The sequence below is a fragment of the Copidosoma floridanum genome, unplaced genomic scaffold (assembly GCF_036245765.1).
Source record: "Copidosoma floridanum isolate Cflo_tuat_1 unplaced genomic scaffold, Cflo_Japanese_pri ptg000007l, whole genome shotgun sequence".
NCBI classification, from domain to species: domain Eukaryota; kingdom Metazoa; phylum Arthropoda; class Insecta; order Hymenoptera; family Encyrtidae; genus Copidosoma; species Copidosoma floridanum.
The window spans coordinates 1,355,608-1,368,300 of record NW_028321884.1 but is presented as its reverse complement, the minus strand read 5'-3'; the positions used below and the strand labels follow the sequence as shown (position 1 = coordinate 1,368,300).

General features: G+C 34.5%; 1 protein-coding gene across 2 annotated transcripts; it reads right to left on the bottom strand.

The window, feature by feature from the left end:
• Positions 1–1,905: 1,905 nt before the first annotated feature.
• On the bottom strand, positions 1,906–10,449 carry LIMK1 (LIM domain kinase 1). 2 transcript variants are annotated; one of them, XM_014360685.3, is made up of 10 exons: positions 9,862–10,449; positions 9,197–9,299; positions 8,678–9,121; positions 8,356–8,448; positions 7,715–7,847; positions 7,375–7,595; positions 7,063–7,291; positions 6,645–6,981; positions 5,716–6,548; positions 1,906–5,642 (listed from the first exon to the last, which is right to left on the bottom strand). In XM_014360685.3, exons 1-10 carry the CDS (start codon positions 9,890–9,892, stop codon positions 4,692–4,694), a joined length of 3,375 nt encoding a protein of 1,124 aa, XP_014216171.2. In that variant the 5' UTR covers positions 9,893–10,449; the 3' UTR covers positions 1,906–4,691. The 2 variants fall into 2 exon arrangements, with proteins under 2 accessions (XP_014216171.2, XP_014216172.2); XM_014360686.3 differs by lacking the exon at positions 8,356–8,448.
• Positions 10,450–12,693: the final 2,244 nt, after the last annotated feature.

The window sequence follows — 12,693 nt, the reverse complement described above, 5'->3', positions numbered from 1 at the left end:
TTTTTTTTTTTTTTTTTTTTTTTTTTTTCATAGGTACGCGTGATTGTTTTCCATCCAGATACCATTCCAAACAACCATTTTTCATTCAAAAGCATATACGCACGACTCTCGATTCACCGCTAATCGCTCTCACGTGCTTTAAAATTGTTCCAGGGGTCTACACCCCTTTTGGGGGCGAGTCAATTTACAATTGGCTTCCTGCAATATATGTATACATGGGTACGCGGTGTAAAAAAAAAAAAAAAAAAAAAAAAAACTAAATTCTCATTCCTCCTCTTTGGAGTTGAACGCCAAAGGGGAGTTGGGGCCCGGGTGAATCGAATTTGCGTGGAAGTAAGAGGGATGTGCCCCGCGAGAGGGAAAAAGGGTCACGCGCGGAGAAAAAGAAAAAAGCCGGGAAACGGAGGCGGAAAGTGTATACCTGTGTAGGTGGGGAGAGGAAGGAGACAAGGGAAAAAAAAAAGAAATTCGGAGGGAGGAAGTCTCTCGCTGTTGGGTGGAAATTTATGGCCGCGGGGCGATGTCGACGGAAACCTTAAATTCAGCATCGCTCGGCTGAGGAAGGAAATCGCGGGTCGCGGGAACCGAGCCCCTGTAAACGTACGTATAGGTACGGCGACGCCGTGGAAAAGCTGCGTCAGTGCCACGCGCTATAGGGAATAAGAGAGAAAAGGCAGAGGAGCAAAAGGAACGACTTTGCCACGGAGATTTCGATACGATACGATATTTATACATACATATACATACCTACGGTGAGTTTGTTGGTTCGGCGCTCGACGGGGCGAGGCGATAAAATAAAAGCTCTCGACTTCCTAAGAGAAAAACCGAATTACGCGCTTGCGGGTATACTATTAATAGGGTAGGTATATTTTATGATATATGATACAATATACTTGATTCACTGCATTGCTTTTTTTTTTTTTTTTTTTTTTATTAGTTATCATTCTCACACCCATCCTCCATAGCATGGCATTTTTTATAATTGCCCCTTGTAAACATGGTCTTCGGTCATCAGCTCTGTGGGAACATACATTTTAGTGCAAAAACTCGCAAAAATAAAAAAAAACCATCTTTGTGCTAAAAAAATTAAATAAAATTTTTCTATTGGTTTATAAAAAACGGCTAGCTTGCTGTCTAAAAAACTGTATATGTACCTTCGCATCGAGTTATCCGTTTTACGGTGTACTTAAACATATGATTGTTCCGGAACGATCAATGATATTTTAGAGCTAACGATTTTATCAAGAAATGTCATTCTTGGGCGAAATCGGACACGTACAGAAATAATATCAACAGTTTCCGAGTCGATGCGGATGAAAAAAAAGAAAAAAAAACTTAAGTGGTTTATTGGCTTTAAGTATAAATTATACTGCTGAGAAAAAAAGAAAAACTCGAATGAAACATCACCCCAGTGTCATCTTTCAAGACAGTGTGGAACCCTCCAACCGCCGCTACATAAATAAGGATCGGTCGATAAAGCTGTAGAAATAGCTATAGGGTATATATGTGTATATTATACCGACGAAGAAAGAAAGAGGTCATCGAAGCTGCCTGTCTTACCACGATTCATTTCATACTCTTCTAAAGATCCAAATTGCCTGAAATTTTGATGGAGAACTGTTAATTTGACGGTTTTTGAAAAGTTTAATTTCATCATGCATAAGTTATAGATGACAGGTTCACAAGTTCGGAGAAATTATTAGTCTTTGAAAAGTATGGATGTACTCTGAATACATCAGAAAATTTAAGAATTGTGATTTTTATTTTGTTGAAATAAATTAAAATATTGTTTTTTAGATTCATGATCGTTTCTCCGGAAATTACTTCACGAACTAACGGCACGTTGGAAGAATCAAATGAAATAAATGGAAGCCAAATTTCAAAATACATGTCCATTTTATTACATATTATATATATATTTTTATTTATGTGTCTATATATATATACAATATATATATGCGTATAAACTATAAAAAATATTAGAAAACTCATTTATATTTCATTTTCGATACCCTTTAGAGAAAAGTATAATATAAATTTACAACGGAATAATATAAATAATTATCTAAACAAATCAAACATAATCTTTGAGGAAGGGAAAGAAGTTGTATGTTATGTACATATTTTATGAATGAATTCAGATGACATTTGCACGTTGGGGCGATAAAGTTTTACATAAATTCAAAATATAGACAAACACCCTAAGTACTCTTAAATTAGATTCAATAAAGAAATACAAACATGCTTAATCCTATATTTAGTTTGATAAACGAAATATTAGCCAATTGGAAATTCAGATAACCATTCATATAAACAAAATCATTAAAATATATATAAATTATATACTATAAATATAAAACTTTATACGTATATATGTGAATGCATTAATGTATGTTTACATGAAAAAACAATTCTATATGATAAATCTTTTACATTTTGGTAAATACCTCTACTATAATCTGCATTAACGTTACATATTTCTTCGTGTGTGTGTGTGATCTCCTCCAAGTATTGATGCAAATTTTTATTAGAAATAAAATGTAATTTACCGATAACAGCACCAATATCGTGTTGCAAAAATGACAAAGCCAAGTCTTTGCGTGCAAGTTAACGTGAAGGATTATAAACGGGTGCTTTCCCGAGATCAATATTTATTCAAATTTTCAATCATTTACTACTCTGTACAATTGAATTACGTGCATCTTCATTTTCACCTCCAATGACAGTAATTTTAAATTGTTGGAATAACCAAAGGTTTGGGGGGTGCAAAACGAAAACACATTGTACTGTCAAAAAGTTAATAGCATTTGTTATTCATTACAACGTTTCAACTATATACGGTATCGGTCCCATTCAACAGTCTAAAATTAGCAGGAAGTAGATTTGTTATTTTTCTGAAAAATTGTCGTTTACTTTCGATAAACGCTTGTCTATCTTTAATTTTATTTTTTTCAAAAATTTACTATTCGTAAAAAATATAGAATATTTTTATTATTATCATAGTTTTAGATAAATATTATTAATCACTGATTTACACTAAATACTGCAAATTTTTTTGGATTTTCTATCCATTCCCAAATGATTTATTAATAAATAATTATCAAAATATGTAAATTTTCATCTCTTCACAGATTTATATTATTTATACATCGATATGCCACGTGGTTTTACTGTCTACGTCATAGAGTACTCTTGCTTTAAATCCCTATTCTACAGATTGGTGGAAAAATATCATTTTTCAGACAAATATCAAGTTTACTTCCAATCAGGATGTTGCACGGAGAAATTTTTTTTCATTCTTTTTGCCCATTAAATAGATTATCGAAAAATATTCTTTATGTAGTGTTTGACCATTAAATAAACAATAATGGAACTAGACGGATCAATTAAACATTTGGGAGTGTGGGGTGCTAGAGTTTTGGCTATCGTGATAAAAGGAAAAAAAACTACATATTTAATGTCTCCTGATAATCTAGCAAACGGACCTAAATTTTTTCACGCAATATTCCAATCAAATTATACACATTAAAAATAAAATGAAGATAATAGCGCGACACCTATTCTAATCGTTATGCTTCTAAAAGCCTTTATAAGACACCTTGTATGTACCCAAGAAAGCGATTATTATTATTATTATTTCGATCATTTTTGATATTCAAAAATTCAATATACGACCAGCTTATAGCAGGCAGCCATCAGAACGCGCAGTTCTATACATATTTGGAATGCTTTTATTTAGTGGACGCAAATAAAAGCTTTTTATATATATTTATATACTTGAAAGTATAGACACGAACACATTGCAGCAATTTTACAGCAAAAAGCTTCACATGAACAATTTAATTTTAAAACCTTAATTCTTATAATTATTGCAAGATATTGATTTGCATAAATCGCTAGTACAAGTATATATTTAAAACTTTTAATGTGATTGAAAAAAGTTATTTGTAGTCAAAAAATATTCTGTGTTCGTGTCTGCACTAGGCTATATTCGTAAATTTTATCTTTTCCACGCAACATGAATTGCGATTTTTTACGAGGATACTGTGAATATATATCTGATAAGCGAGATTCGCTTTAATACTGATCAGAATTTTTTTTTTTTTTTTTTTTTTATACATGAATGAATGTAATCAAAACCTTAAACGTTAAAAAAATTTTTATAAATGGAATTTCAAAATGGAATAGTGCTATAAATAATTTGAGACGAGCATTTAGCGTTATGCTGTTATTTGAGACTCAATAATCGTAAAAAAAAAAAAAAATAATACTTTACAAATTTGTGTGTAAAGATGTGTTTCGAACCATGTATTATAATTATTCAGATGCATGGCATGTAGTAATTAGATAATGTTTTATCTTCTGGTGTTAATTGTATAATGTAATGACGATGCATCTGCAAAAAAATTACTCTCAGAAAATTCTTAGTTCTATATAGACAAGTTTATGATTTTTAGAATACGATGATAATAAAAATTTCAATAATTAGTTGCAATGATTTATCCAGTCTTGTAGTTATTGCTTTCACATTTTTAACTTTTTTTTTAACATAGCAGCAAAAATTTCGTAAAAAACATCAAAAGGAAATCGTTTGATATTGAAAAACACATCTAAACACCAACATCCTAAAACTAGAACAACAGTCTCGCTTACTCCACTTAAAATCTAAAAACGTTAAAAACGTAAAGCCCTTATAGAGCTGTACTTTCAAACGATGAGGCTGTGTGATTTGGCGTTGCTGAACATTTGTCGGAGGTACGGCACAGCTCTTGCAATAACGCTGATGATCCATCCCTGATTTTCGCGAGATCAATGTCGGCAAAAAAATCGCTCTTCATCGTGCCAACAGCACTATCGGAGCCAAAGCTGCTCTGACGCTCAACAACCCCTTTTTTACAGTAATCATCAAAAAGATCGAAAGAAGAATCTGAACTTGCTTCACAGAAAAGCTCGTTTTCAATTCTATTCTGTTCCTCTGTTTCTTCTTTTTCATTATTGTCAGTTTTTTTTATGTTTGAAATATTCGCATCGTCAAAGGAAAAGCTCTCGACGTATCCAAGATCCGACTTACCTCGTCTCTTACTTTTACGCTTACTGCTATTTTTCCTCGGTGTTGGGGACTCCTTTGCTTTGGATTTTTGTTTTCTCTTCAGAAAATCTTCTGGTGGTTCAGAATCATCAACATTGTAGGTAAAGGCGCTTTTACACGGCGACTCTTTGGTCGGTGATATTTTTGTTCGCCTTAAAGGTGTTGAAGCAGACATTGATGCTGAATTTGAGGTTTTACACTTATCAGTTACACTGTACAAATTTTTATTAGCTTGCAAACACGACGATGAGTTTTCTTTTTCCGAAGTAGGGACGATAGATTTGCTTATCTGACGTAAGTACATGCCGACAAAACTCCCAGTGGCGTTAAGGTTGAACTTTGAGCTTTCGGATTTTGTACTTGAGCTTTCACTGTTTGGGGAATTTTTATGTTCCACCCGAGAACGATTGACACGATAAGAAGAGCGTTTTGATTCGTTACAAACAAAATTAGAGGATGAAGTAGGAACTATACTTGGTGCATCCGTTTGACCAATGTACTTAATTTTTTCATCGCCTAGATAATTATCTGGATCAATCTTTTCAGGTGTCTCCTGAAAAAAAAAAAAAAAGTTTTATCTCATCATATTTTTAGTAAGTTAATGGTATTAATTATGTCGAATATACCTGATTAGTTCGAGTTGAATTAACACTGAGCTTTTGATCAATCGCAACCTCTTCGTTACAAGTGCTATTCGTGCTACTCTGTCTCGAATACGAATGTACTTTGAATGACTTGTTGCTTGTTGCATCAGTGGAATCTTTTGTTCTACTGTTGAGCCTTGAATATCTCTTCTCACCCTCTTCGGTCTTCTTCTCAGTCGTATCTATCTGTTTGGCATTTTTCACAGGCATTTCAACATTTTCTTTTCCTTTGATGCTCTGCTGGTAGAAATCAGATTCAAGCGTGCTGTCGTCGCAAACGCTTGCTTTCCTTTTTTCACGGTGCACCTGACCTTCGGTAATTGTTTTTAACTGAGGACTCAAGACATCCGGTGTCGTAGACTCACTGCTGCTCGGGCTAGGTCCGGCGTAATTTTTTATATCCAAATCTAAATCCGATGGCAAGGGAGTGTCGGCTGCCAAGTGCATAGCTATGCTTTCTAACCAGAGTTCCATTATCTCGAAAGGTGGTCTTTTATCCGGATTCAAATCGCAACACAAAAAGGCTATCGTGTAAAAGCACTCGGGGCAATTGGCACAGAATTTTTCTTTGAAGGCTTTTTTGTTGAGGCCAAAGTCCGATGAACGCGGAAGGTAATCGGGGTCAGCCTGCACGCGGCCGATTATTTCGCAAACGACGATACCAAAGCTGAAAATGTCGACTTTTTCGTCGTATTTGTTGCCTTTCATCATTTCCGGCGCCATCCAGTAGGGATTGCCAACTACAGTATAACGCTTTTTCCGTTCTTTCCGAGAAGTTCGAATTTCACCGTCTGAGCGTCTGCTGTATTTTCCGGCTGTATAAAGAAAACAAAAAAAAATTTTTTTGAGCCATAAAATTAATTTTCAAATGATTTCTTATACATAAACGGAAGATTATAAAATTTTCTTACTGGAATTTTGTTTATCGAGCGCATTGCCATTTTGTATAATCCTCGCTAGACCGAAATCCGCTACGACGACTGTCTTGTCCTCGCGCACCAAGCAATTGTGAGAATTCAGATCACGATGAATAATGTTCATTGAGTGTAGATAAGCCATTCCAGCAGCGATATCTTTTGCGAAAGAAGTTCGCTGCTCCCACGGTATAACTTGACTCGTGTCGTGCAACAGAGCTCGAAGCGTACCTCCCGATATAAATTCAGTTACGAGATGAAGCTTTTTATCTTTGTAAAGAACCCCAATGAAGCGCAATACGTTGTTGTGATGAAGAGAACGTAGCACCGCCACCTGTTGGTTTAATCATCAGGATATAAACTTTCAGACGATTGTTTACGAATCCTCGAGAAATAATTGAACCTCGTAGCAAACCTCTTTTAAAAAGTTTTTCTGCGCCTCCTCATCGACCCTGTACAATTCCTTAAGCACCATGACCTCATTGGTATCTCTGTGAGTGACCTTGTACACTTGTCCAAAGAATCCTTTGCCCAGTAATTCACCTTTGACGAGATCGCTGGCCCGAAATATCCTCTGATTCTTTGGCTCCACTCGAAATGACCTCGTTCGGCTCAGATCACAACCTGCATTGGTCGACGATGCTCTGCAATTAAAAAAATTTCGATGCTTGTATGGTTGTAATTTGCTTGATGTAAATTTTTCCTACATGAGTGCAAAAAAGCTTACCCATCCAGCAGCCGAGACATGGAGCTGCTGCGTTCCTTCTGCTGTGGATCCTTACCTCTTCGTAGCTGCCGGCTTCTAGTACCACTAATATAACCCTCGTCACGTCTCTTAAACAGTCTTTCTTTGCCATCCGGACTCGTTTTCGGGCTCAACGTTCGCGATACAATTGATGAGTGAGCCGGTCGCCGTGATACTGTATCCGGATCGTGCTCTATCGTCAGCTGAAGTGAAGGTTATTTATATTTATTATTTATCATAACAAATTCGAGCGACATCTGGTTTCTCACATGTTAATTTAAATTATCAAAATAAGTGGTAAAAATAATCAGCTGTCACTCACCTGTAACACTGTATCGGAGTATCGTATGAGATTTTCAATGCTTTCAATTGGCTGATCTTTGACAGGCGTTCCATTAACTTCTAGTATCCGATCGCCAATGTGCAAGGACATAAGATCACTCGACATGTTAAGTCTAAAATTTAAATTCAATAATCTTTATTTGTTATATTATTTTTGTTATTTGAAAAAGTGCGCAGTTAATTTTTTTGTGCTTGGTAATGAAACATGCATTGCAAAAAAAATGCTATTTCCGTGGTTGTGAAAAGTAACACTACAATCTTACACTTTCAATGAATTATTTATTACTAATAAAGCCCCGGCAAAAAGCAAATCATTCTAATGAAGCAACACTGTGGGTTCAATCTAGCATTTGGAACTTTATTCATTAGTAATGTTAATAAAATGTGCAATTCTTCACAAAATGTTATCATGATGTTTTAATAAATACTTATTAGAGTACATAATCTTAATTTTAATAAAAGATTCAGATGTGCATAACCGCTTTTTCTAATTTGAAACATCCATACATAAAATCTAAAAATAGCTGTTATTTGCCAAAATTGGTTATTATTTCAAAAGTGTGAGTACTATTGCGTCTATCTAAACAATAACGTTCATTATTGATTTATCATTAGTAATACCTATAATTAGAGAAGTGGCAGCATAGCCTAAAGAGAACCTCTGTCATAGAGGTTACCAGCTTACAGATCTTTCCACGGACATTTCTTATCAACCTGCATTTTAGTTGAAAGTTATTATAAGCCTTAATAAGCTCTACTTGTTCAATTATTTTATGAATTTAATTGGTATTTTGCAATTATGTATATATTGTATGCTTGGCATGCACGTGAATTTAAGCAAAAATTAAAAATCACTTGATAAAAAGATTATTTCATGATGTTATGGATTCTTATTGGAAATATTTTTCACCAACAATAAAACAAAACTTTGATCTATACTTACTCTGAAATACGGAGCAATGCACCACCGCCATTTCTTGGACTTGGTGCAGCATCTAAAGTTAATCTGATTCCTCGCTGTTTCTCTTGGTTGTTGACATTTGGTGGTATCTCCACCAGTCTTATACTGTGTGGTTTTCTAATAAATGGATAATTTGCTGTTTTGCTGAGTGGTTGCACCTGTCTTTTGTAACACATGCCACAATAAAGTTTTGATCTTTCCACCAGGGCATAACTTTCTCCATCCCCTATAAAATTTCCACAAGCATTGCATGCAAAACATTCTGGGTGAAATTTATGATCACCAGCCAACATCACAGGGCCTGTGATAATATGACCACATCCTTGGCAAGCTTCTCCATAGGCTGCCCAGTAATCATCTTTACAAAATAGCAATCCATCCTTTTCAAAATACCAGGAGGATAATGCTGCATCGCATGCTGAACATCTGAAACAAATGTGAGTTTTAACATTAAGTGAATTACAGCTACTATGAATAATAATTAATCAATTATGCTGTTACCTAAAGCAATCAACGTGCCATTCCTGTCCAAGAGCTTGAATAAATTCATCTTCGTCGATAGAATTGAAACAGCCATGACAACAACAACCACCACCACCAGGATCTGAAAATTAAAAAAATAGATTGTCATGATATGTAACTACTCACTTTTGATGCCAATAACAATTGAACAAACTGTTATTTATTTATTTTAAATATTTAATATACTTTACATATTGAGAAAACTGAAATTGTGGAGTAAACGAGAGTAAACAGTTGCTTTAAATACCAAGCTAGCATACATTGATATAGAAATAGCTTTACAATAAAAAAGGAGACAGAAATAAGAAAAATTTAATCACTAATTTAAGTAGACTTTAGGGGAGAAAAATACCATGTAAATGAAAGTATACATAAACGTCCATCGTTTTTCTGTGTTAGAGATGTATCTTAGATCACTGCCAAATGTATTAGATCATTACTAGGCTGACTGCTGTGTATGAGTAAAAATTCGGATCACAATAAAAAAATGCAACAAAACGCGAATTCTGATTATAAAACAATGTGCAAGTAAGTACTCGGGTACTCATATATTATAACTTGAGAGTAGAGCAAAGAGTACACCTGTAGGTGTAGTGTAAAGTTCAGGTATTACATCCAAAAAATAAGTAAAGTTGGGCACTGACCTGCTGATTTACTGATTGAAGAGTCGTCCATCTCTGTTCAGGCGTCTTCATCCGATTAAGATCTTGATCTTTCCAGGAGTCTGCTGAGTAAACATGGGGCTTAAGTAATAAGACGGACTGCAGTTTTTGATAGCTATAATCCCGTAAGGTAGGTACCCGTAAATTTATTGACATACATAAGGAAACGGCAAAAACTGTCGCGTCGCAGATGGGAATTGCATAAACACACCGTCAACCTCTTCTGCACACGACAAGATCGAAAGAGTCAATAAAAAATCAGTCTTCTTCATAAGGTCAACACAAACACATCGCAACAACAGGTACTTTGATAACACAGCAGCGAGCAGAGCTAGTTTTCGAGGTACACAAAACACTTGGCACAACTGTAGTAACCTCGGATCGGGGAGATTAATCGCACTGCATGTTTTTTTAGGTACATTGACTCAAAGTCTGGCACTTGATGAAAGCAAATGCGTACAAATAATACTTATACACCTATTATGTGGAGTCGTCTTAACACGACAGTACCCGCAAACACTGCATGCAATTGCAATGGACGGACAAACATGCACGCACGAAGAAAGAGAGATTGCTATAGGTATTTTATTTGGACTTGGTTGCTGGTTGCTGGTTCCGTGCGGACTTTCCCTCTCAGGCTCTCTCTCACTCCTCCCGTTGATGCTGTTTACGTTCTTCTTCTTCGGTAACTGTGACGGTTCAGAACTCGGGTCAGGCCAGCTCGGGCGTTCTCTCTATACTTGTGTACTTGTATATTATTATACATAGTATACTGAGACTCTCTCTAACTCAACTGCTAAGGTGCTAAGCATCATCAGCCTCTCAATTCTGAGCTTCGAGCTATAGAGATAGAAGACACTCAATCGACAAAACAGACGCAGATTTTAATGAAAAAAAAAACCTCTTCACATCTTTCATGTATAGTATATGAGTTAAAGTAGGTAGTAAGTTCTGTCACTGCTCGGACTCGGACCCAGGACTTCCACGCTACAATACTTATATACATATATATATGCGCTGTTTTCTCACAATTGTTTACTTGACTATAGCGCTCTTTGCTTCTTCTAAACTCTATAGTTGAAAGCAGCTGAAGCTCTGAACACTCACGAATCACGGACTCACCTGGTGAGCTGTTGAGTCACGCTCACTACAGTCACCAACACACGCGTTGGTGGTATCATCGGCAATGAGCATGACGCCAATAATATCATCATATATACATCACCAAATTTTTAAACTAAATGTCGTGTATGTTAAAAAAAAATATGTATACAAGCATACGACGATTATCGTGATACGTAATTGTATAAAATTAGATGTAACTACGATTTTACTGAGAAAAATACAACTTACCCACCTATATTGTGTAATAATGTTAGTGTTCAACGAGTGTATTAATACGACACACTGTAAAAATTCAGATTAATTTCATGATCAAAACGCACTGAGTATAATATAAAAAAAATCTTTACATAAGAATCGTGATTTAAATTAAGTAATAATTAAGTAATAAAACTTTACAAGCTACAACTCAAGCGAATTCAAACGGCGGGTTATTATGTATTGTAATTTAACGATAAAAAATGTGCACATTCTTTCTAGTTTAATTTTTACAATTTTTAATAGCAAAATCATGGTTTTCATGAAAAAACTTATTTACACGTATAAAAAGTGAGTTCACTCTGTAACCTTATTTTTAAAAGATAAGTTACAAGTTTGAATTAGACGCAATATAAATAGAACCATTCGGTTAACGACTTGATAAAAACAGAATCATTATTTTCCGAGTACGAATTGTTGAATGAAATAACTAACTAATCAACGGTCAAATTTTCGAAAATATCGAAACATTATTTTGATACACGCGTCATTTCAGAATTTTAACTTATCTTAAGTTATGTATACATTATAGTCATTGATGATGCATCGCACTTGAAGATATCTAAATTGGATTCAATTCGGAATTTTTTCACTTTTCTTTGAAATCATCCTTTCATTTTTACTGACAAATACGTTTAACATTGTTTACTGTTTTTTAACTTTTTCAAATTCGTTTGCGTATTCTCTGATACTTGGTATGAGTTTACCTTGATAATTTTTTATTGGCGTTTTTTCATATCTTATGATTTGCAACCAACATTTGATTCCACTGGTTTTATATTAATCTATAAAAATGTTAAATAAATAATTGCATCTTAATAGTTATAGTGCGAAATTGTTTGCTGTATATGCAATAAGTCGTCACTTGAGAATAAAAGTCCGGCAAATTTGTAATAGGCAGTAGTTATAATCAACTGTAGTTTTTTTCTTCTTTTTTTATATATATATTATAGTGTATTCATCTTTCATGAGGTATTTATACTAATTTAACTGTAATTAATGTTACGGAAAGAAATTTAAAAATCATCACTTTCGCCAAGTCTGAAAATTAAATCGCCAGCGAAAGCAAAAAGTCGCCATTTTGACGATAAGTCGCTTAATTTTGCGCTGCACCTATATTGTGCTGGTCACTTTGCTGATGTACTCTTTTTGACTTCGTTCATACATATAACATAAATTTAGGCAAAAAATTTTACAATCCGCAGAGGAGAGGGAATGTAAGTATCGCATATTATTTTTGTTGTCATGACATGGCTGATCCACTAATTATTAATCCCTTTTTGTGATGATATAATATCCGCAAAACTTCTGTTACCTGCAAATGTTAAAACTATATGCCAAACTTGATGGCGGAAAGTTTGAAATACTTTTTGCTTTTACCTTTATCATTTAAATATATATATAACCTATTTTTTATTGCAGATAGTACACATT